The following is a 24,614-nucleotide window of genomic DNA, read 5'->3' on the forward strand; positions in this document are numbered from 1 at the left end:
ACAGACATACAACACATGACAGCAATCTGTCACAGCTCCTACCACCCCCAAACCCAGCTACCCCCACAATCAATACCCAATGATCCCACCCAATCGGTTAGCTATCATGTGCACATGGACCTATGTTGTACTAAGGCTGCACAGCCTAACAACAAAAAATAATCCAAGAAAAATAGCACTAGAACTCCAATATCAGATTGTGGAAAAATCACGTATTACTCTTCAACCAGAGTACATACCACAGAGTCTCCACCAGTATCACTTATATTGCAATAGATTAATGTGGTAGATGGATGTATTTGAAATAGGAATTGTGAAGGAATCACTCATACACCGCCTATAGGCGTACTCAGCAAATTCCAGATATTAGTCCATGCAACTTATGTAGTGACAGATTGGCCCACAGAATGAATGCTCAGAGAAATCTCTTCAATGTACAAATTGGCAACATCAGCTCCATTGTATCAGAGTTCATATATCAGCAGCTGGTAGGCAAGGCATAAGCACATGCATAGTGGTATTCGCTGTGTAGAGCAAGCAAGCCAAACTCAGTGTATCAGCCAGCAGTATGGCAAAGTTCAGGCAAACACAATTGCAGATGCTGTGTGGAGCGCTCAAATTACTGGATAGTGTCACATTGCCCACTGGGCTCTTACTGTGTCATGGTGGTTGGTCGAGGCTCAAGAAGGAGAGATGGATCCTGGGCTCAAGGATGGCTGGAGGGCAGCGGAGACACCGTCATGGAAGAGGACTGCATCCTCGATTAATTTCAGCGGCGCTGCCGGCTTCTTCAGGAGGCGTGTCCCAATGGTCGTGATGCGTCGGCTATGTGCCAACCACCGCCTAATCCGGCCGCAGTGCACGGCCCCTCCGCCCCCACCCATGGGCCAATGCGAGCACAGGGGTGGGCAGACACGCTGGCAGACACGACGGGCGAGCCAGCCAATAGAGCGCCCAGTGCGTCCACCAAGCCCCGCCCTCCCGCATGCAGGCCCGAGAGAAGGGGTGGGAAAGGCCAAGGCGCAAGGCAGTCAGGTCGAGTGGTGGGGACACAAAGCAGGCGTGCCACCCAACTCCAACAGTATATAGTACAAATATATGCAAACAGGGACATAGTCCATGAATGTAAAAAGTTTAGACAAAATCATATAGATAAAGGTAGCGGCACATCAATGAACAGAACATCCACAAGATAATATGTTCCTTGGAATAGGAAATGGTACAGCATGCAAATGCATAATGCCAGACCTATGGAGCTAGTCCATAATGGAGATATTTTGCGGGTGAATTTAACCATCAATCACAATTTAATAGTCATGGCCAAAAGGAGTATGTGAGATGCCCCAGCGGGACAAAAGTTAACCCCTGGCCACAGATGGAGGGGAACACGGCATTAGCAACAATGGCAACCAGATACATAAATATTATAAGGACCCATGCTAAAGCGTCAGGAAAGGAACATGACTTGTATTCTCATTTAGACCAGGATGCTTTGTTGCATCCAAGTCAAATATCCATCTAGCTTCCTTCTGTAAAAGTAGATGATCCATATTGCCACCTCTCGGTGAACTGTGGATCCTATCCAGGCCAACAAAATGCAGGGAATTTAATTTCCCACCATGAACTGTTTCAAAGTGTTTGGCTACCAGGGTGAGATTGGTCATGCTAGAACCCTTAATACTAGTAATATGTTAGAGATTCTTAAACGAAATTCATTTTTGGTCTTTCCAACATAAAAAGCCCCACAAGGGCATAGTAGTAAATAGACCACAAGAATCATTCTACAATTTACATAATGTAAAAATGACCAATCTCTCCTATCAGGTAGTCGAACTGACTTACCCACTTGAATGTAGCGGCATACAAAGCAGCCGCCACAGGTGTAGGTGATTTTACAGTGTTTATTGGTGGCCTGGGGATCCACAAAGTGACTATTGACAAGAAGGTCACGTAGGGAAGGTGCCCTGCGGTATGAAAACAAGGGGACCTCTGGAACTCTGGTGCTCAGTTTGGCATCGTTAGTGAGAATATGCCAATGCTTTTCTATAATCCTACGTATTTCTCGATGTTGTGCTGAAAATTTAGTGCAGAATCTAGAGGTTTGTATATCCCAACTGGATGCCTCCTGCCAGCAAGGAGGGTAGTTCTGGCGCTTGCATCAGCTCTCTTGTAAGCCCTAACAAGATTTTTGTCACTATAACCTCTTTCCCGGAATCTTGAATTTAATAAAATTATTTAGTAATGCAAATTTTAGTCTGAGAGTGTTCATACCATTTTGTTTTTAATGTTAATTGAACACGCATACTAAAATTTAGTGTGGTTGTTTATTCAAGAGAAGTATAGTTTTCTAAAGCTGAGCAATTTTATACACAGTGTAGTGCGGGATCACACATAATACTATTTTTAGCAACACACACATCCACAAAATAATGCCTGAGCCCACTAGCGCAGTTGTGTCCACTTTTCAGCCACACATCAATGTTACATATGCTGAAAAGCGGACAGAAGCGAACACAACTGCGCACAACTGAGCCCAACTGCATTAGTGGGCTCAGGCCCTAAGCGAACAGCCTCCATAGGCCGTCTGGTTTTACTTTGTTTTTTAAACAAAACAATTTGGATCCTTCTATTTTTTTTTGTTTGTTTATTTGTATGAAATGAAGACCCTCGAGAGGACTTCTGCTGCATACATTTAAAAAAGCCATAAGTTAAAATGGGTAAAGATTTATTTTTTAGTAGAACATTAGTAAATGTACCCATATTCTACTATCTACTTTTATCATCTACGTTAGTATCTGCCACAAATTCATAATTAACTTTGTGCATTACTGTAACTACCATGTTTCCCTGAAAATAATACACTGTCTTATATTCATTTTTGCTCCAATAGATGTGCTAGGGCTTATTTTCAGAGAATGTCTTATTTTGGGGGGAAACACTAGTAGTTTTCCTATACAAAATGTATATACTGCATGCCATGCTAAAACACAAGCAACATGCACAGAACTTGTGGTTTGCAGATATTGGCGGTCACTTACAAGAAATTGATTCTGCTGGTCATGTGGGTATAGCCCCATCTACACGATACAATTTTTTGTGCGATTCGTTAGGATCAAATTCGATTGATCGATTAAATCGGCAATGTCCGATCGGGATTCGATCAATAGTATAATCGATTTGCCATTGTTTTGCAATGACATTCGACCACACTATCGAATCAAATCCCGATCGGAGATGTCGGATTTAATCGATCAATCGAATTCGATCCAATCAAATCGCACAAAAAATTGTATCATGTAGATGGGGCTTAAGAGTCTATGGCCCATATGCAATTCAACTTTTCACCTGAGTTTTCTCCCAGGTGATATTTTCGCACCTTGTCCTAAAATGCCTTTTAAACCACCAGCAAACAAGAAAATACTCAAAATAACTTTAATAGTACTTTTTCACCTACTTTTATGTACCTTTTCCATTGTAAAATGCTTGAAAAATATTTTAAAGAGGATATGAAAAATATCTCCTAGGAGATAACTCAGGTGAAAAAGTTAATTGCATATAGGCCTATTTCTCAAAGCTGTATATTCAGGTGAAACTGAACAAAAATTTGAATATTGTGCAAAAGTCCATTTATTTCAGTAATTAAACTTAAAAAGTGAAACTAATATATAAAAAAGAATCATAGCATGCAGAGCGAGATATTTCAAGCCTTTATTGTTATAATTCTGACTATCCCAGACCATTAGAAAATTGTGTAAATGTTCAATATTCTATTCTCAAAGTGTCACTCTCATCAGCTAACTCATCCAAAACACCTGCAAATGGTTCCTATTTCATATATTACTGTAGATTCAGCTTTTAAGTTGAATTACTGAAATAGATGGACTTTTGCAGGATATTATAATATTTTGAGTTTCACCTGTATTAGTGTATACCGTAGCAAAATGTCAATGTCATACCGCATTTATATTTTGCGTAAGTGAAATTCGCACATTAGGAGCATTACTACCGGTTACTTTGTTGGTTGTCAATGCCTTAAAGTTTGGTACACGACACCATGCAATTTCCCGAATAGATTATTTCCGACAGGTCCGATCTTATTTCCAATCCTTTTTCTGATCGATTTTGTATAGAAGTGTTCAGAAAATTGATCAGTGAAACGATCGGAAATCAGAACTGATGTGATGTGTTGGAAAATCTATTTGACCCGTCTATCTGACGGGAAATTGCATGGTGTGTACTTTATTGTTATAATTCTGACTATCCCTGACCATTAGAACATTGTGTAAATGTACAATATTCTAGTCTTAAAGTGTCACTCTCATCAGCTAACTCATCCAAAACACCTGCAAAGGGTTCCTATTTCATATATTACTGTAGATTCAGCTTTTAAGTTGAATTACTGAAATAGATGGACTTTGGCAGGATATTATAATTTTTTGAGTTTCACCTGTATTAATGTATACCGTAGCAAAATGTCATTTACCGCATTTATATTTTGCGTAAGTGAAATTAGCACATTAGGAACATTACTACCGGTTACTTTGTTGGTTGTCAATGCCTTAAAGCCTGGTACACACCATGCAATTTCCCGAATAGATTATTTCCGACAAGTCCGATCTGATTTCCAATCCTTTTTCTGATCGATTTTGTATAGAAGTGTTCAGAAAATTGATCAGTGAAACAATCGGAAATCAGAACTGATGTGATGTGTTGGAAAATCTATTTGACCCGTCTATCTGACGGGAAATTGCATGGTGTGTACCAGGCTTAATAAAAAGACACTTGGTGCTCTTCTGAATAGTTTCGAGGCTTTTTAAAAATGCTTTTTCAAAAAATTGTAATTTATGAAACTGATAAAAATAAAATAAAAAAATGTAAATTTTATAATGTTTTTGCTTTTGTTGTGTCACAGCTTGCAATAGTCTTCTGGAGAATGGGGACAACGTGATTGATGGGTTGGTCAATCAGCACATTACCTTGCCATGCTACTTTATCGTAGCTGACAACTGGAAAGACAATGAGATTCAAGTTCTCTGGTTCAGGAACTTTTCTGACAAGTTAGTGGACTGCACAGTGACTGAGGGAAAGACGCCAAGGTGTCAAGTGCCTCCAAACTTATCCAGGATTCAGTTCTCGGGGAAGTCTTTTGACAATGTGAGCTTGGATATTTACAACCTGCAAAAATCAGATGAAGGTCAATACCAGTGTTGGATAATGTTGAAAGATGCCTACCGAAGACAGGACACCATGCTACGTGTACACAGTAAGCTACAAGTACTAAAATGTGGGTTTATGGGAGTGCACTTTCACGCAATATGGAATTCTCTACTTTGGGTGCAGTTTTTACATGACTCTGTCCAACATTGGCTCTTAAAAGTTTTTTTGGTCCTTAACTACTTCAGGACCACAGGCTTACACCTCCCTAGTGACTAGGCTATTTTTTTACAATTTAGTGCTGCAGAGCCATACAACTGTGCACACAAGAGAATCCCCCATCCCCCCTTTTCTGTCCAGCGAGGAGAGGGCCAGCGCATACCACAAAGGCTGCATCTGAAATGAGCAACAGCTCACATGTGCAGCACCTACAGGGGCGTAGCAATAGGGGTTGCAGAGGTAGCCACCGTATTGTGCCCTTGGGCCAGAGGGGCCCCGAAGGGCCCTCCCTCAACTACAATATTAGCTCTCTATTGGTCCTGTGCTCATAATAATCACTTCTATATATACTTTGAATAGTGGTGTTATTAGCAAACTTTTCCCATCTTCTTCTTGCACCTCTGACACTGTAGTTACCATTGGCAGGTTTTGGTGTGCCGTATCAATTGCTATGTATAGAGTGCTTGGGGGGGCCCATTGTAAAACTTGCATTGTAGCCCACAACTCCTTAGCTAGGCCACTGAGCACCTATAATAAGCTATCTGCACACTTCACATTCAATTCAGATGCAAATCATATGCATAACTACTATTACTTACCATGCAAACGGGAAACTCAGGATTATAGGCTGGGAGCAGCTAGTTTTGCTAGTATAATTTTGCTAGTATGTAACTACCAGGTTAGCTGCTCCCAGCCTGTATTCCTGAGTTTCCCGTTTGCATGGTTAATAATAGTAGTTATGCATATGATTTGCATCTGAATTGAATGCAAAGTGTGCTGCAGATAGCTTATTATAGGTGCTGCACATGTGAGCCGTTGCTCATTTCAGATGCAGCCTTTGTGGTATGCACTGGCCCTCTCCTCGCTGTCCATTAAAATGTAAGTTACACATTTTTGCTTAGCTGCTCCCAAGGTTATATATATGTTGTTTTTAATTTAGGTTAGGCCACTTGCCCGGAGGTTTGCCTCACCGTGGCGCAAGTGTCCAGTATATTATACTTTGCATGCAAACTATAGTGGAAGCCAAAGTTCCTCCATAGTATAATAAATGTAGCATTTGTTTTGGACGCAGGGCATGCATTTTCAGCCTAATAGAGGTGGTGCATGCCTGAGCTATTAACCAGTCAATTGCAGCATGTTTTTAGGGATGCGCAACCTCCCCCCCCCTTTTCTGTCCACCAACAGAGCTTTCTGTTGGTGGGCTCTGATCGCTCCCCCAATGTTTTTTTTTTATTATTATTTATTTGCATATTTTTGAAAAAAAATTCCTTATTTTTTTATTTTTTCTCCTTTCCCTCCCTCCCTCCCTCCCACACCCAATCCCAGCGATCAGCTCTCATAGGCAACTGCCTATGAGAGCCAATTGCTCTCTGAGCCTCTCCAAGGGACAGCCAAGTGACACAAGCGCTGACGTAGATCACAGCACGTACAATGTAAATAGACGGCAGTTTAGTCGCCTAACAGTCTAATAGCGGCGATCGCCGCTGTTAAACTGATGATGGAGCAGAGCTCTGCATGCATCGGCACGCGATTCCCTGCAAAACCCCGCCCCAGGACTTGACGCGTTTCGGGGTTAGGCGTTCCTGGGGCTGCCACCCTCCTGACGCCGATTGGCGTTCGGCGGTCGGGAGGGGGTTAAAGGACTTCTGTCGCTAAAATCTTAAAATTTAAAACATATGTAAACATATACAATTAAGAAGTATGTTTCTTCCAGAGTATTGCATCTTACATGCATCTTTCTGGGGAATACACAATAAATGTGTTTTGTCAAAATTGACAGTTATCATGTCTGCTTCTTGGACGTAAGTCCACCGCTGCCTCCAAAGCATTTTTAAAGTTTTTAGATACTTTTTTTTCCTGCTGGCGCCGCTGTTCTCTACTACTTGCACTGCTACAAGATTACTGCCCCTTAGCCGCCCCTTATTAGGGTAATAAATTTGATGCCCTAGGCCACGGCCTATGTGGTCTAACCTGAAATCCGGCCTTGTTTCAGACGCAATGCGTTGAAAGGCTCCTCAGTGTGAACTGACCCTTGCAGGCTGTGTTGGGCTTTTCACATAAAAACATGGCTTACTTTTTTATCAGGTGGTGATGAGCTTATTTTTAATGGCAATAAAAACTGGTTGGTAAAGAGTGATGAAAGAGGTCATCAATATAATATTGGAAAATAATCCCTTAAAGAGACAGGTTATCATTTAACATCATTTATCCTCATCACACAATGCTATCTCATTACCCTGAACTAGATATTTGAAAAGTGAATGATTGATCATCCTTCATCCAGGCACATAAACAATCATCATTTATTGGGTGTAGCAGGGTGGTTTACATGTATGTATAAGGATCATCAGAGAACTACCTTCATTCTGTAGGAACGATTAGCTGTCTTCTTCAGTAACACAACACATGTCCACTTGAAGGCTCCTCCTGATTTCCTAATTATAGGATCAAGTTCTTTTTACTGGTCCCCAGGCCACCTGAACTCTTGCACAGCACATGGTGAAAAAGTCTTTATTCCACATATTGGCCCATACACAATTCACTTTTTCTCCTGAGTTTTCTCCTAGAAGAAAATATTTTCAACTGTTTTTAAAAAAAACTTTTTAGCAATATGCAATTACAAAAATACCAAAAAGTAGGAGACAACTCACTATCAAAATTATTTTGAGTATTTTCTCAATTGCTTGCGATTTAAAAAGCATCATTTTATTTACAAGGTGTTAAAATATCACCAAGGAGAAAAGGGTAATTGCATACGGGCCATTGTTGCTAAAGAACTCCACTGCTATGTGCTTCTGGGTTTGTTTAGCCAGATCAAAGTGTCTACTTAGGTCTTATCAGGAGCTGCGAATAGACTGCAGGACAGCTTAACACTAGATTTACCATTTCTCCGCAGATTTGCGTAAATTCCCTGGAGCTCACACCTAGTAGCACCCCTGCTGAGTTTTTTAACATGCCATCAGCTCCATTGTTCTCTTTCTTTTGTTCTGAAAACACAACCATTACCTGTGAGGCCTTGCACATTTGTTTACTCTACCTCACATCCCCCACAACCAGAGGGTTCTGTTCTTTGTGTGCCAGACTGATACTGTAATCAAGGGGCTTTTATTGGTGTTTCAATGTGCACTGTGTGGGTAGAGGTCATGGGAGTGCCCAGTGCAGTAGCAAGTCACTCGTGCTTCACTGCGCAAGCTGGACCCACAAAGTCTGCTAAGGTTTGTCATTGCCATAATACATATGATATTTATTTAAACCCACGACGGACAATTTTTTTACTTCACTGTCACTGCTGCAGTGCAAAACAACGCTATTGGGCACGGTGAATAAAGTCAGGTGTGAACTTCCTCAGCTTGCAAAAGACACTGCACAGCGAGAGGTATTATTATTATTTATTGTATTTATAAAGCGCCAACATATTACGCAGCACTGAATATTAATTTAGGTTACAGACAATATTTAGGGGTGACATACAGCAATATGACAATACAGGAATACAAGAAAACTAGATCACACAGCACAGTATGAGTACAAGGTAATGCTTAGTCAGTCACTGGATGGGAGCATGGAGATTAGGTAAGTTAGGTTCACTCAAATGCGTAGCATGGGTTCACAGTAATGGAGGTGCATGATCAGGTAGGACACAAAAGGAGGAGGACCCTGCCCAAAGGCTTACAATCTAGAGGGAGAGGTAGGGACATGAAAGGTACGGGACCAGAGTTCAGCTGTGGGTTTAGAGCAATTGTGAGGGGTGGTAGGCCAGAGTGAAAAGGTGAGTTTTGAGGGCCTTCTTGAAGGTGTTGAAGGAGGGGGTTGCCCTAATGGGTGGAGGTAGGGAGTTCCATAGTGTTGGAGCGGCTCTTGAGAAGTCCTGGAGGCGTGCATGGGACTGAGTGATGCGGGGGACGGTCAGGCGAAGTTCATTGGAGGAGCGGAGTGAGCAGCTTGGTGTGTATCGATAACGTTTATAGATATTGGTTTCGCGCAAAAAATCTCGTTTGCGCGCGAAAACTTTATCGTTTCACGTGAAAATTCACGATCGCGCAAAACCAAAAATTCTGTTTTTTTTTCAGTGTTTCAAACTTTACAGAGTTTACAGCGTTTGCAGATCCAGTGTCCATCGTCCCTGCATTTGGCATAGGTGAATTTTTGACATGTTGCACAGGTAAACCTGCTGCGATTCCTGCTGCAGCTCTCTTGCACCTGGCACTGTGTTGTCTGTACAGTCCCTGGCACAGCAGCTGCAACAGCTTCAACAGCCCGCCTTTGTGCCAATATTTCCTTGTGCTGCATGAATCGGCAACGGAGTTCCTTAGCTAGAAGACTCAGAAACAATCTTCTTTTGCCTGTCCACCCTGTACATGCCTTGTACAAAATGTAGGCATTCACCGCCGCCAGGTCCAGCATATTGTAAAAAACTGCTACTGGCCACCTGCGTGTTGCTGCTCTTACGGAATACATCCGTGCCATTTGGTCCAACACGTCTACACCACACTGTAAAAGCAGAGAGAGAGAGACATAAGTATATGTGCTTTTTTTCTATAGGCCTGTATATTACACATCAGAAAACATTGTAGCACTGGCAGGGGCGTTCCTTGGGTCCTTGGAGATCGGGGGCACCTGTGCGGTCCCCCCCCCCCCCCCCCCCCCCCGGCCACCGCAGCTGTCCCCGCTGCCAGACGGGCAGCAGCGTCAGACCTCGATCAGCAGGCGACCAGTTAGAGTGGGCGCTAGGACCTACCTAGCGGACAACGCTGATATGCGGAAGTGACATCACTCCTGCATATTTGTGCCTGGCACCCGCTCTAACTGGTCGGGTCGCCTGCTGATCGAGGTCTGACGCTGCTGGCGAGTGACAGCAGGGACCCCCAGTTAGGTAGTGAGTGACAGCAGGGACCCCCGTTAGGTAGTGAGTGACAGCAGGGACCCTAGGTTAGATAGTGAGAGTGATAGTGAGTGATAGTGAGTGACAGGGACCCCCGTTAGGTAGTGAGTGACAGGGACCCCCGTTAGGTAGTGAGTGACAGGTGCCCCCTCACCTCGCAGCCAGCAGCGACCTGACCAGTTAGAGTGGGCGCTGGGCGCAAATATGCAGAAGTGATGTCACTTCCGCATATCAGCGGTGTCCGCTAGGTGCTAGCGCCCACTCTAACTGGTCGGGGCACCCCTGGAAATAGACTGGGGCACCCCAGAAAATTTTGGGGGCATGGGCCCCCCAAAATAGTATTAGCGACGCCACTGAGCGCTGGTGTAAAATTCAGTGCAGTTTCTAGGCTAAAATGCACCCAGGGCGAGGGTGTAAAAATTGCGCCCCCCCCCCCCAAAGCAAGGTATGGGTGCCCGCAGTATAGGTTAGCCAGGTCTAGTTGCACTCAGTATAGATTCCCCCAGTAAAGGTAGCCCAGAATAGGTACCCCAGTATAGGTAGCCAGCTATAAGTCCCCCCAGTATAGGTAGCCAGGCATAGGTGAGCCAGTATAGTTGCCTCCGGTATAGGTTAGCCAGGTAGGTGCCTCCAGTATAAGTAGCCAGTATAGTTGCCCCCAGTATAGGTTAGATAGGCAGGCGCCCCCGGTATAAGTTAGATAGGTAGGTGCCTACTCACTCGCCGCCAGTCTCCTCTCTGCATAGACGCTGATACACACGCTGCTTCCTGTGTGTGTATCAGCGTCTACTCTGTGCAGAGAGGAGACTGGCGGCGAGAGAGCAGCGATTGGAACCAGGGAGGTGAGTCGTTTTGTATAGCGCTTCCCTGCCCATTGCTTTGCAGTCCGAGGGGGAAGCACGGAGGGCAGCCTGGGAGAGGAAGGGAGGGAGAGGTCGGGCTGCCCTCCCCGCGGCTGCAGCTCCCCCCTCCATCACAGCGCCCCCCCTCCCAACAGCGCTCAGGGCGCCCGCACGGCCCTAGAAACGGCCATGGTAAAATTATACACACATTCACATACCTTCATGTGGTTATAGTCTGTTATCGTGTTGGGTTTCCTCTTTCTGCCGTCACCGATCGTCACGTCTTGGTGCATGGAACTTAGAACACACACAGTCTTGTTTTTTTTAGGTGCATAAATTGTCAAGGATACACTGCCACTTCTAAGCACTGAAGTGGAGAATACCTCTCGCTGTGCAGTGTCTTTTGCAAGCTGAGGAAGTTCACGCCGGACTTTATTCACCGTGCCCAATAGCGTTGTTTTGCGCTGCAGCAGTCTGTGCGACAGTGACAGTGAAGTAAAGAAATTGTCCGTCGTGACATATCTCCCATCATCCAAAAATGGCTCCATCAGATTCATGACCACGTTATCTGCCAGCCTCTCTCACTTCTGACGACTGGGGTCCTTTCCCAAGTAAGGAGATGCATTGCAGACATATTTGGTCTCCAAATCCGTGGCCATCCAGAACTTTATCCCAAATTTGTCTGGCTTGGTTGCGATGTACTGTGTGAATGGACAACGAACCGTGGTAGGGAACAGTTGTTCATCTATGGTCATGTGTTCTCCTGGAGTGAAACTCTCAGCACAGTTCTTGAAGCGTGTCCAGATGTCGGAGATTACAGCAAATTTGTCTGTTTTCACCCGTTCTTCTCGCGTGTCCTTGTCATAAAATCGAAGGTGTTGCATAATTGAAATGACCATTTTCTCGCGAATTTTCGCATTGTGCGCGATCGCGAATTTTCACGCTAAGCGAGAATGTTTTCACGCGTAAAAACGATATCGATTTTGCGGTAAAATTCGCGTTTGCGTGCAAAAACGTTATCGTTTCGCACGAAAATTCGCGATCGCGCGCAATGTGAGAATTTGCACGAAAACGGCCATGCTAACAGTTAGCACTCTTTTGTGAATCAAGCCCCATATCTGCTACAGGCAACCCTACCCCCACCTCTGTTTCAAATCAGACACTTTGTCTACACTTCAGAGTCCTCTACACTTAACACTACTTGTGTACAAACATACATTGGAGACTGAAGTGTTATCAAGTTTTCATTGTATTCATGTCATTGTATCAGCAACTTTTCATTCTGTTTTCACACAATTGTTTATAAAAGACTTGTGTTTCCATATATTGTGAATGTGTGTCTGCAATATTTGCAGGTCACTGAATGTGGGGTGGGGGATATTTTGTATAGATACGGCAGGCATGTCTGAAGGTTTCCAAGTCTCACACAGCTACTTTGTGTAAAGAAATGGAAATGTGGAGGCCTCACAGGTAATAATGGGTGGTTTGCACAACAATAGATTGAAGATAATCAACCCTGAAGACCTGTGAACATCTCAGTTGGGGTGAATAACACCTCTAGCCTTGCAACAGAAAATAGAAAACTCGGTAATTCTAGTGTTAACCCCTTCAGTGCTCACTTCAAATTAAAACCATGTTCTAAACTTGGGGGGAGGGGGGGGGGGGGAGCGTTAGGAGGATACATTGTAATTGAGAAAATTTTGTGTCCATACATGTTATCCTGCTGTGGTTAATCTTTTACAGCAGAGAGGAAATTCAGAGTTTAATTTCAATTTAAGGTATGTTTAAAGTGAACCAGAGACGAAGCATCCTCATGTATTTTACCATATATATCAGTGGGAACATTAGAGAAAGCACCTACCCTGCTCTCTGCTTCATCCTTCACCACTGCTCAGCCTGCTTGTTATCAGCCCTGATAAAATCCCTGACTGAGCATTCAGTCTGGCTTTACTCAGGAATCATTACAGCTGAATCTGTCTTCTCTGATGTCTTTTCAAGCCCAAGCCTGCCCCCTTCTGGCTCTGCTATAATGACTCAGCTATAATGATTCCTGAGCAAAGCCAGACTGAATGCTCAGTCGGGGATTTTATCAGGGCTGCTAACAAGCAGGCTGAGCAGTGAAGGATGAAACAGAAAGCAAGGTAGGTGTTTTCTCTAATGTTTCCACTGATACATATGGTAAAATACATGAGGGTGTTTAGTCTGTGGTTAACTTTAAACTGTTAGTTATGACCTTAATTAAACAAGAGTGAAGGCTATGTAGCAGGCATTCATCTGTAACTAGTTGACTAGGCACCTCTTGGTGCTATATTGACCTAGTACTGTTATATACTCCTCGTTTACAGCCTGATGAAGCAGGTTCAAGCCCGTGAAATGCGTTGCAACACTAGTTTGGAGCATGTCAGTAAAATTATGTGTTTTTGTAATTGACAGTTTTGTGTCTGCTTCAAGGGGATAAGTCCACCACGGCCTCCTTAGCTATTTTTAATGATTTTAGCTTATTTTATTCTTTTGGCTCCACTGTTTGCTGTATACAATGGTAGGGAATTAGATTGTGAGCCTTTCTGAGAGACAGTTAAAGAGAAACCGTAACCAAGGATTGAACTTCATCCCAATCAGTAGCTGATTCCCCCTTTCCCATGAGAAATCGTTATCTTTTCACAAAAGGATCATCGGGTTGCTCTGTATGGCTGATAATAATAATGCACCACATCAGATCAGTGAGTAACTATACATATCAGGGTGATGGGTTGTCCCAGAGCTTCCAAGAAACCCCCCAAAAAACGAAGGGAAAAATTACCAGAGGTCAATAGCAGGGTTGCTCAAATGTACCAAAATTCGATTCGGATACATTCGAATTCACGCCCGCGGAAAATTCGGATTCGGATGCGATCGCCGAATTCGGTTCGGGTTGCATAAAAAAATTCGGGAAAAATTTGTGTTCACGAATTCGGATGGGTTTTTTTTTTTTTTTTTTAAAGGTAAATCACATGTAAATAGGTCTATTATAAAAAAAAAAAAGGAAAAATGTGATGGAAAACTTTTTTTTTCAGCATTTCTTGTTTATTTATCGTCACTCTCCATCTTTTTCATCTTTTTCTTCACCATCTTCTTTTTCTGTTTTACCCTCTTTTTGTTTCTCGTCATCAATCATTCATTACTATCATCTTCATCATCTTCTTCTTCACTGGCATCTGGTTCTTTAAGTTCTTCTTCTTCTTCACCTGGTTCATCTTCATTTGTTTTTTCATCTTCTTCTTCACCTGGTTCTTCTTCATCTTCTTATTCTCCTTCATCATCATCATCATCTGGTTCTTCTTCACCTTGTTCTTCTCTTCTTCTTTTTCACCTGGTTCTTCTCTTCTTCATCTTCATCTGGTTCTTCTCTTCTTCTTCTTCTTCTTCATCTGGTTCTTCTCTTCCTCTTCACCTGGTTCTTCTCTTCTTCTTCTTCACCTGGTTCTTCTTCATCTTCTTATTCTTCGTCAACATCATTTGTTTCTTTTTGTCACCTGGTTCTTTTCTTCTTCACCTGGTTCTTTTCTTCGTCACCTGGTTCTTCTTCACATAGTTATTCTTCTTCTTCTTCACCGTCCACCACCAACATTCTTTGTTTTTTCCCTATACAGAACTATACTGTTGTAAAATGTTATCTTCAACACCAGCATAGCTATTGTAGTGGCGTAATAGCTAGTGGTGGCGCATGGCAGCAGCGCATAATTCTGTGGACCCTGGCGGTGGGAACACAGACAGGCAGGAGGATAACTATAGCAGCAACAGCAGCAGGAGGAGGAGGAGGAGTAGTGACGTATGGCAGCGGGCAATGTCACAGGCCAATGGTACCTAGCGTTGGTACCATGGCTGAAAATAAACAGCAAAGAGCAGGAGGAGGTTCCGGACAGCAGTCGTGCAGCCCACATTGTGCCCAATACACAACTGGGACAGCACAGTTTTCAACCCAGACACCTCAGAATTTTTTTTTTATACAACAGTATAGCTATTGTAGTGGCGTAATAGCTAGTGGTGGCGCATGGCAGCAGCGCATAATTCTGTGGACCCTGGTGGTGGGAACACAGACAGGCAGGCAGGAGGATAACTATAGCAGCAGCAGGAGGAGGAGTGGCGAATGGCAGCAGGCAATGTATTCTGTGGACCCTGGCAGTGGGAGCACAGACAGCAGGATAACTACAGCAGCAGGAAGAGGAGTGACGTGTGGCAGCAGCAGGCATGCATTGTGTGGTGAACAGCAGGAGGATGAAAATCAGCGCTTCGTAATATGTTGGCGCTGTATAAATACAATAAATAAATAAATGCACAAATAAATAAATTCATAAATAAATCAGTAAATTCATAAATATATAAATACATCAGCAACAGCAGCAGGAAGAGGAGTGACGTGTGGCAGCAGCAGGCATGTCACGGGCCATAGTAGCTAGCGTTACTACCACAGCAAGTGCAGAAACACCAGGCCAAATTATCAGGACCCCGGGAATGAAGGTTTATGTTGTCAAAGAATGATTCCCAGGCACCTCATGTCCTCCTCTCGCCGACAGTAGGTGCCAGGAACGTGCCTTCAATCCGGGCCTGGTTGATCTTCAAAAATGTCAGTCTGTCCACTCCCTCTGTGAACAGACGAGAGCGCTTCTCGGTGACCACGCCACCGGCCGCACTAAAGCAGCTCTCGGACAGCACGCTGGAAGGGGGGCAAGACAGGACTTCCAGGGCGTACTGCGCTAGCTCACTCCAGATGTGCAACCGCTCCACCCAGTATTCCATGGGGTCCACACTGCCGGTGTCAAGCCCACTGAAGGACCTCATGTACTCAGCCACCATCTGGGTCATGCGCTGGCTGTGGCTTTCAGAGGAGGTGGCTGCTGCGCGCACCTCCTCTCTCGGCTGCTCTACCGTCATGTAGAGCGCCTGCGTCAATGACAGCAGGTCTCCTGGGCGCCTGACGCTGCTGCTGCTGCTGGCCGCAGGCACCGGCTGCTGTGCTGGCTGGACAGGGATAGAGGGGGTGGAAGCCTGGGGGAAGGCTTCCTCCAGTCGCCGAACAAGGAGCTGCTGCAACTCGCTTGTGCGCTGCTCACGTACTCTAGCAGGCAGAAACTGAGTCCACTTCCCCCTCAGCCGTGGATCCAGGATCATGCTGATGCAGGCGTCCTCCCTCGCTTGCATCTGCTTCACCCTGGGGTCTGTGCGCGGCAATGCAGCATGTGCGCTGCCATGGGGAACAGGGTGGTCCGTGACACAGAGACATCAGGATCAGCGTCCTCCTCTGGCTCCTGAGCCTCTTCCTCCTCTCTCCACCCTCGGACCACTTCTGCTGCGCTCCGTTCCCCCTCAGCAGCGACGTCCAGCACCTCCAACTCCTCCTCATCCTCCTCCAGGGATTCAAATTCCTGCACAGCAGTGGACTGCGCAGGCGGCTGCTGTTCCAGCTGGTGCCGGGCCTCCTCTCCCAAATCCACCAAATTGCCAAGTGCCCTGTCCAGCAGACAAACAAAGAGCACCCACTGGCAGAGGGATGCCCGCTCCTGGCTCACCAGGTTGGTTCCCTGCAGGAAGGGAGCCAACACCAAGCAGACCTGCTGCATCTGCCCCCACTGTGCGTTGGTGAGGAGCTGGAGTTTGGGGTTGCCTTCCAGAGTGGCCTCCACGATGCACTGATTGACTGCCCTCCTCTGCTCAACCAGCTGCTCCAACATCGCCAGGGTGGAGTTCCAGCGAGTCGGCACATCGATGACAAGGCAGTGTGGTGGCAGGCCCTCGCGCTGCTGGATCTCTGCCAGCTTTGATGCAGCAGCAGCTGAGCAGCGGAAAGTGCGCACAATTTTCCACCTTGCTTCCAAAAGCTCATCCATCCCCTGGTAGGTGCGCAGGAACTTCTGCACCACCAGGTTCAGGACGTGGGCCAAGCAGGGGATGTGGGATAAGTGTCCCCTGCTGATGGCAGACAGCAGGTTGGCGGCATTGTTGGACACCACTAATCTGACTCGGAGGCCTCTGGGGGTCAGCCACATCTTCTCCTGCTCCCTCAGGTAGCGGAGCACGTTGGCTGATGTCAGACTGTTCTTCCCCAGGCTGACCATCTCCAGCAGCGCTTGGCAGTGGCGGGCCTTCACGCTGCTGTTGCGTTGTCGCTTGGTGGCGGGAGCTGCTGCTTCTCCCCTGACCCCGCGTGGTGGCACCACATAGTGGGCGACTGGTGCCACTGCTGCTGCTAATGCGCCCGAGGGTGGACCTGCTGCTTCCTCACTCGGGCTTTCCACCAGGCTGACCCAGTGTGCCGTAAAGGACAGATAGCATTCTCTCCTAAAACGGCTGCTCCATGAATCCATGGTTATGTGGATCCGCGCGGCCCTCGTTCTCCATGGCAAACCGGTGCAGTGCTGGGATCGCCGTGCGGGAGAAGTAGTGGCGGCTGGGGACTTGCCACTCCGGGATCCCAAAATGCAGCAGCGCTCTCATGTCACTCCCCTCCTGCACGAAGGAATATGGCAGGAGCTGGGAGCACATGGCCCGGGCAAGCAACCCGTTCAGCACCCGGATGCGCCTGTGAGCGGGAGGCAACACCTTGGTCACACCGGGAAAGGACTCGCTGAGCAGGGTCTGGCGACGTTTGCCTGTGCAGGAGGATGAGGAGGCCACTGTGGAGAGAGCTGATGAGGCAACTGAGGACTGGCTGCCCGGGGGAGGAGGAGTGAGTTGCTGCTGCTGTGCTCCTGCTGCTGCTGCTGCTGGGTGGGATGCTGCTGCTGCTGCTGAAATCTGTGCAGTTGCTCTCTGGCTCTAACCACTGCCTGTGCCACTTTGCATCAGCTTCTCATACTCACAAAAATCCTCAAAATGTCTGGTCTCTAAGTGGGTCAACAGGCACGAGGTACTCAGCTTGAGAAGATTGCGACCTCTGCTGAGACTGACCTTGCAACTGCTGCAAATTGCACGGGTCGGGCACATAGGGGGATCCAGCACGTCATCATCATCCCCGAACATGTCCTCTGAGCCCGCCTCAACCACATCCAGTGGCCCAAAATCCCCTGCATCACGCCCCTCCTCATCAGCGCCAACAACAAACTGCTCCACCTTAACTCCTCCTCCTCCTCCTTGCATGAAGATGTCCCCATTATCTCCTGCTCAAACTTCTCCACAACATCCCTGTACACGGCTGCAGTCACTGGGGTGAAGACCGAGCTCATTGAGGGCAGGCCGGTCAATGGGGTCACTGTGAACTCAAGCGGTGGTGGAGGCCTGCTGCGGACTGGAGTGCTGGTGGTGGTGACACTGGTCTCGCTGCTGCTGGAGGCCTGGCTGGAAACGGTGGCTTCCTGCTCCACCATCAGTTCCACCACAGCCTGCGCCTGACTCTCCTTAATGGGCCGGGGGCGACGACCCGTCGCAAAGATGGGCGCAACGCGCTGCTGTTGCGCCTCTGCTTTCTCCTCCAAACCTCTGCGGTCAGTGGCTGGCGGCGGACCAGTCACAGACCTGCTGCTGCTGGCAGTGGCTGCTGCAGTGGCGCGGCCTCTCCTGGTGGTGCCTCGTCCTCTACCTCTGTAAGTCATTTTGCACTTACCGTATATACTCGCATATAAGCCGACCCGCATATAAGCCGACCCCCCAACTTTTCCCTGAAAAAACAGGGAAAAATGATTGACCCCCATATAAGCCGGGGGTAGGAAATGCTGGATTGGTTCAGCCCCCCAGTGTGTCCCAATATAGCTAGTATAGTGCCCAGTATAGGTAGGTAGTGTCCAGTATAGCTAGTATAGTGCCCAGTATAGCTAGTAAAGTGCCCAGTATAGGTAGGTAGTGCCTCAGTTTAGCTAGTATAGTGCTCAGTTTAGCTAGTATAGTGCCCCAGTATGGCTAGTAAAGTGCCCAGTTTAGTTAGTATAGTGCCCAGTTTAGCCAGTATAGTGCCCAGTTTAGCCAGTATAGTGCCCAGTTTAGCTAGTATAGTGCCCAGTTTAGCTAGTATAGTGCCCAGTTTAGCCAGTATAGTGCCCAGTTTAGCCAGTATAGTGCCCAGTTTAGCTAGTATAGTGCCCCAGTTTAGCCAGTATAGTGCCCAGTTTAGCCAGTATAGTGCCCAGTTTAGCCAGTATAGTGCCCAGTTTAGCCAGTATAGTGCCCAGTTTAGCTAGTATAGTGCCCAGTTTAGCTAGTATAGTGCCCAGTTTAGCCAGTATAGTGCCCAGTTTAGCCAGTATAGTGCCCAGTTTAGCTAGTATAGTGCCCCAGTTTAGCCAGTATAGTGCCCAGTTTAGCCAGTATAGTGCCCAGTTTAGCTAGTATAGTGCCCAGTTTAGCCAGTATAGTGCCCAGTTTAGCCAGTATAGTGCCCAGTTTAGCCAGTATAGTGCCCAGTTTAGCTAGTATAGTGCCCAGTTTAGCTAGTATAGTGCCCAGTTTAGCTAGTATAGTGCCCAGCATAGGTGGGTAGTGCTCCCCCCCCCCGCTCCCCCCGTGGCCGCCGCTGCTATTTTACCTTCTTAGACAGCGGCCGCTTCCTAATCCGCGTTCCTCTTCTTTCTCAGAGCGTCAGTGTTTCACAGCAGCGCGCCGGGCGCTGCTGCTGTGACGATGCAGGGGGCAGGAAATAGCGCGGCTCCCTATAACGGCAATCTGTATCGCCGTTACCAAGGGAACCGCTCTTTCCTGCCCCCTGCATCGTCACAGCAGCAGCGCCCGGCGCGCTGCTGTGATACACTGACACTCTGAGAAAGAAGAGGAACGCGGATTAGGAAGCGGCCGCTGTCTAAGAAGGTAAAATAGCAGCGGCGGCCGCGGGGGGAGCGGGGGGAGCGGGGAGGGGGGGGAGCGGGGCGCGGACCACTCGACCACCCACCACCCACCACTAGACCACCAGGGAAGACTCGCATACAAGCCGACCCCCCAACTTTTGACCCCCTTTTTGGGGGTCAAAAATTCGGCTTGTATGCGAGTATATACGGTATATACGAATAAATACATAAATGTGTAGAAAACGGCGGGAAAGGGTGTAAACCTTAATAAAGTCTGGGTTGGTGGTGGTGATGAGTGACTGACTGGTGGTAAGTGTCAGCAAAAAATGGATGTAGTAGTAGTAGTAGCAGCAGCAGCAGCAGCAGCAGCAGCAGCAGCAGCAGCAGCAGCAGCAGCAGCAGCAGCAGCAGCAGTAGTAGTAGTTCTCTACAGTACTAACTCGTGTGTAGTAGTAGTAGTAGTAGTACGGTTGTACGCGCAGGTAGTAACTATTAAACACCTGCTGTACTAAACAGTACACAATATAACTAACTGCCAGACAGTGGGTGACCAATTACAGTCGGTCGGTCACGCACGGTCAGACACAATCAATAGGGTGCGCCGGCAAATGACAGTCACAGCAGGTGACAACAAGGGATGCTGGCCTGCGAATGTAACAATTTACTACAGAAAGGTAATAAATCACACAGTAACAAATGAAAAAAATTAAATGGAGGGGAGGGTGGGTGGTAGTAGTAGTGGAAGAGAGACTACCACCTACCTAGTAGTAGTACGGTTGTACGCGCAGGTAGTAACTATTAAACGCCTGCTGTACTAAACAGTACACAATATAACTAACTGCCAGACAGTGGGTGACAAATTACAGTCGGTCGGTTACACACGGTCAGACGCAATCAATAGGGTGCGCCGGCAAATGACAGTCACAGCAGGTGACAACAAGGGATGCTGGCCTGTACACAGTCAATCAGTAACTAACTAGTATTAACTAACAGTACTGAAGCTATAAACTAACAGACTACAGCAAACAGTAGCAGTACAATTTTACTAAACTACTATAGTACACAACTAACTAGAATCCCTATCCTACCTAAGCTAGTAGTAGGCTAAGGCTGCCCTAGGCTAGCAGGCCTAGCCTGCACACAGACTAACACTAGCCTAGCACAGTAGCACAGTATACAGTACACACTAGCTGACTACAAACAATCAAATTACTATCTATCTATATAAAAGTACAATGAATGTGTTTAGGAGGTGTTTAGGAAGCAAAACGCTAGGTTTAGCACAGAATACACTTGATCAGACACGCAGCACAGCACTGGAGATGCTCTCAGTACCAGCTCAGTCACACAAGTGTGTAGCTCCGCAAAATGGCCGCCGCCTTATATAGAGGAGGGGAGGGCCAGGCTCCCCTCCCATGATTGGTTGCTAGCGTTGCCAGGGACTCGGCTGCAGGAATTCTGATTGGCCCGCGTCACTCCCGAATCCCGAAGCCGAACCCCACGCGTCATCCGGCCGAATTCAAATGCGCACATTCGCTCACCTTCGGCTTCAGGTCCGGCACATTCGGCTTCGGCTTCGACTTCAGGAACGCTGAATTTTACCCGAATAATTCGGGTAAATTCGCATCCGGGATTCCTGGAGAGCACCCCTGGTCAATAGTGCAAACTGCAATTAACATCTTTCAGGCTGAGCATCAGGTATTATCAGGGGTGCCTCTAGCCATTTTGTCACTCCAGGTGAGAAAACCTGTGGCACCTACCCCCCTTCCCCCAAAAATAATGGTAATGTAGCCGCATTTCACCAGAAAATACACATATTGCAGAAACGTTTCACAAGAAATTAATCATAATGCGGCAGTGTTTCACCAGAAATTACACTTAAAAGTAATGATGCACAAAGGGTGACAAAGGGGGCACAAAAGGGTGACAGAAAAAGGCAGCGGGGGGTGTAAAGAGGCACAGGGAGACAAAAGGAGGCAGAGGGGGACAGACAAAGCCACAGGGAGACAGAAGAAGGAACAAAGGGGCACAGAAGGAGACACAGGGCGACAGTGAAAGGCGCAGGGGGCAGAGGTAGCACATGGGGACTGAAGAGGCAAATGGAGACAGAATGAGGCACAAAGGGAGACAGAAGGAGGCAGATGAGGACAGAAGGAGGCAAAGTGGGACTGCAGGAGGGACACAGGGGGGACAAAGAAAGGCACAAGGGAAATAAGGAGACACAGGGGGACAGAAAGAGGCAGAGGTGGAACAGGGGGACTGAAGGAGACACATGAAGATAGAAGGAGGCACAAAGACAGAAGGACAAACAGGGGTTCAGACATGGCACAAGGGACTGAAGGAGGCACAAGGAGTCAGAAGGAGACACAAAAGGGACAGAAGTAGGCACAAAGGGGGGGCAAGGATGTACAAGGCACAGAAGGACACAGTGGCAGTTGCCTGCAATTTATGCTTAGCAGATGCAGTAGAAGCAAGTAATAAAGCACCCGTGGGGGCGGGACTTAGTCAGTGGGCATGGCTTAGACCAGGGGTGTGGCTTAATCCAGCAACATGACGCCCCCAGGACCAATGGCACTCCAGGCAATGGCCTGTACTGCCTATGCCTAGAGGCTCCCCTGGGTATTATGCTCACGTATTTCTGGTTGCTGGGAAGAGCAACCACTTCCAAAACTTGCTGAAGATTCCTGCTTCCACTCGGGGTGGGGTGTCCACCCCTAGTGGTTGCTTTCAAGGAATTTAGTCTCCTCGGCAAACACGCAGTTCAGCCGCCCGTGTGAAAGGGGGCCTGAGGCTAATCAGTGTGGGGTATGTATCAATATGGCTGTATGGTAGGACTTTTGAGGCAGAGGTGTTAAAAAAACCCAGTTCTGTTTTGGGGAACTAGAGCAAGTAAGATTTGTAAAGAGGGCAAATAGGAACCAACCAACCCATTAAAAAACGAATACGTTTTTGGCCTCCTTTAGGGCTTGTTCACACTGCAGGCGGTTTCATTTTTTTTTTTTTACACGCAGGTGATTTTTAAAATCACCCCCCCCCCGACCGCGGGGACAATGAATGTCCATGAGAAGGTTCATATCAGCGCGGGTTGTGCGCTGTCCATTCAGTAAAGTGGAGCGTGTACCATTTGTGAGACAATTCCGCCTCAGTGGAAAGTATAGGAGAAACGCAAAACGCTCACAAAATTGTTTTGTGTAGCAATAGCGTTCACGTTTTTTAAGAATAAATACATTGTATTTATTCTTTTCAGGGTCAAAAAGTTAACTTCCTGACTTGCGTCAGGGAGTGAATTACAAAACCGCTCGGAAAAAATGCTTAGAAAACCACTAAGCACAAAAACGAATCGCCCACCAAAGTGCCAGGATTTAGAAAAAAATATGCGTCAAAAGCCGCCCAACGCGGATGGACACACAAACAGAACGCAATGTGAACAAGACCTCAGACCCTTTATAAAAATCCTAGTGCATAATATGCTTCTCCACAAAGGTTTACAGCCGTCTCCTAATACTTTATTCCATCTCTCAGGGCCCATTCACACTAGAAACGCTTTTCTGAGCGTTTTGCGATTGATTACCATTTTTTAAAATCGGTCCCATTCATCGCAGAAAAAGCGTGGTGATTACATGATCGCAAAATCGCAGTGATTTTACCGCGATTCAGGGTTATTGTGGGTAACAAAGTGTTCTTATTAGTTGAATGACTTAAGGCATTTGTCTCACCAGGTAATAGAATTCCTGATAGAGAAGCATCTTCTGTAGAAGAACCTCTCAGATGGCACCTGCTGGCGATCATGCCTTACTGGAATACCTTCCTGATAAGCGGATGGTCCATTGCTCTCTTCCTTGCTGGGATAATCCTAGCTCAGAAGTTCCGCCGAAGAAAGAAGATTTACAATCATTTCACTAGACATAAACAAGTAATATGAAAATATGTGGAAGTAAATCTGGACAATATCTCGAGGAGATTGGACTCTCAAGAGTCCTTCAAGCTGAATTGGTGGAGGACTCCAACCTTGTATCAACTTGCATATTTATTGCACGTTATCTACTGAGGAACTATTTTAGAAATGTGAATGACATAAAACAGTTCTGCCGAGAACCCAGGCTTGGACACATCCAAAACACTGTGTACTCAGTACTGTGATGGAGCAGAATAACAAACGTAGTTGCGACTGAGATGGAAATCTAAGAGGGGACTACAGACGTATCCAATTTATATATTGAATTTAAAGAGACACTGGAGCAGAAAAAAAAATGATGATATTATGATTTGTATGTGTAGTACAGCTAAGAAATAAAACATTAAGATCAGATACATCAGTCTAATTGTTTCCAGTACAAGAAGATTTAAGAAACTCCAGTTGTTATCTCTATACAAAAAAGCCATTAAGCTCTACGACTTTCAAAGTCGTGGAGAGGGCTGTTTTCTGACTTTTATTATCTCAACTGTTAGTTAATTTTTTACTTTTCCTCTGCCAGAGGAGAGGTCATTAGTTCACAGACTGCTCTGAAAGAATCATTTTGAATGCCGAGTGTTGTGTAATCTGCACATATTAGAGAATGATGCAATGTTAGAAAAAACACTATATACCTGAAAATAAAAATATGAGAATATTTTCTTTGCTGCTAATCTTCTAGTAATTATTCATAGTACACAACCAATTCATTATATCATATTTTTTTTTTCGCTTCAGTGTCTCTTTAATATTTGTGTCCCATTAATCTCCATCAGCCCTAGTGTTCACATTACCCAGAATTCCTTGCTCTGAGACTG

General features: G+C 46.2%; 1 protein-coding gene across 1 annotated transcript in view; it reads left to right on the forward strand.

Annotated features, from left to right (window-relative positions):
* LOC137525529 (uncharacterized) overlaps nucleotides 1–24,401 on the forward strand; it is a 103,265-nt gene extending 78,864 nt beyond the window's left edge. Inside the window, exons 3-4 of the mRNA XM_068246656.1 lie at nucleotides 4,913–5,263; nucleotides 23,564–24,401. Of these exons, the coding sequence (XP_068102757.1) occupies nucleotides 4,913–5,263; nucleotides 23,564–23,766 (554 nt within the window). The 3' untranslated portion in view covers nucleotides 23,767–24,401. The remainder of the gene's footprint in view (nucleotides 1–4,912; nucleotides 5,264–23,563) is intronic.
* The last annotated feature ends 213 nt before the right edge of the window (nucleotides 24,402–24,614 follow it).

The sequence above is a fragment of the Hyperolius riggenbachi genome, chromosome 7, assembly GCF_040937935.1.
Source record: "Hyperolius riggenbachi isolate aHypRig1 chromosome 7, aHypRig1.pri, whole genome shotgun sequence".
In the NCBI taxonomy this organism is placed as follows: domain Eukaryota; kingdom Metazoa; phylum Chordata; class Amphibia; order Anura; family Hyperoliidae; genus Hyperolius; species Hyperolius riggenbachi.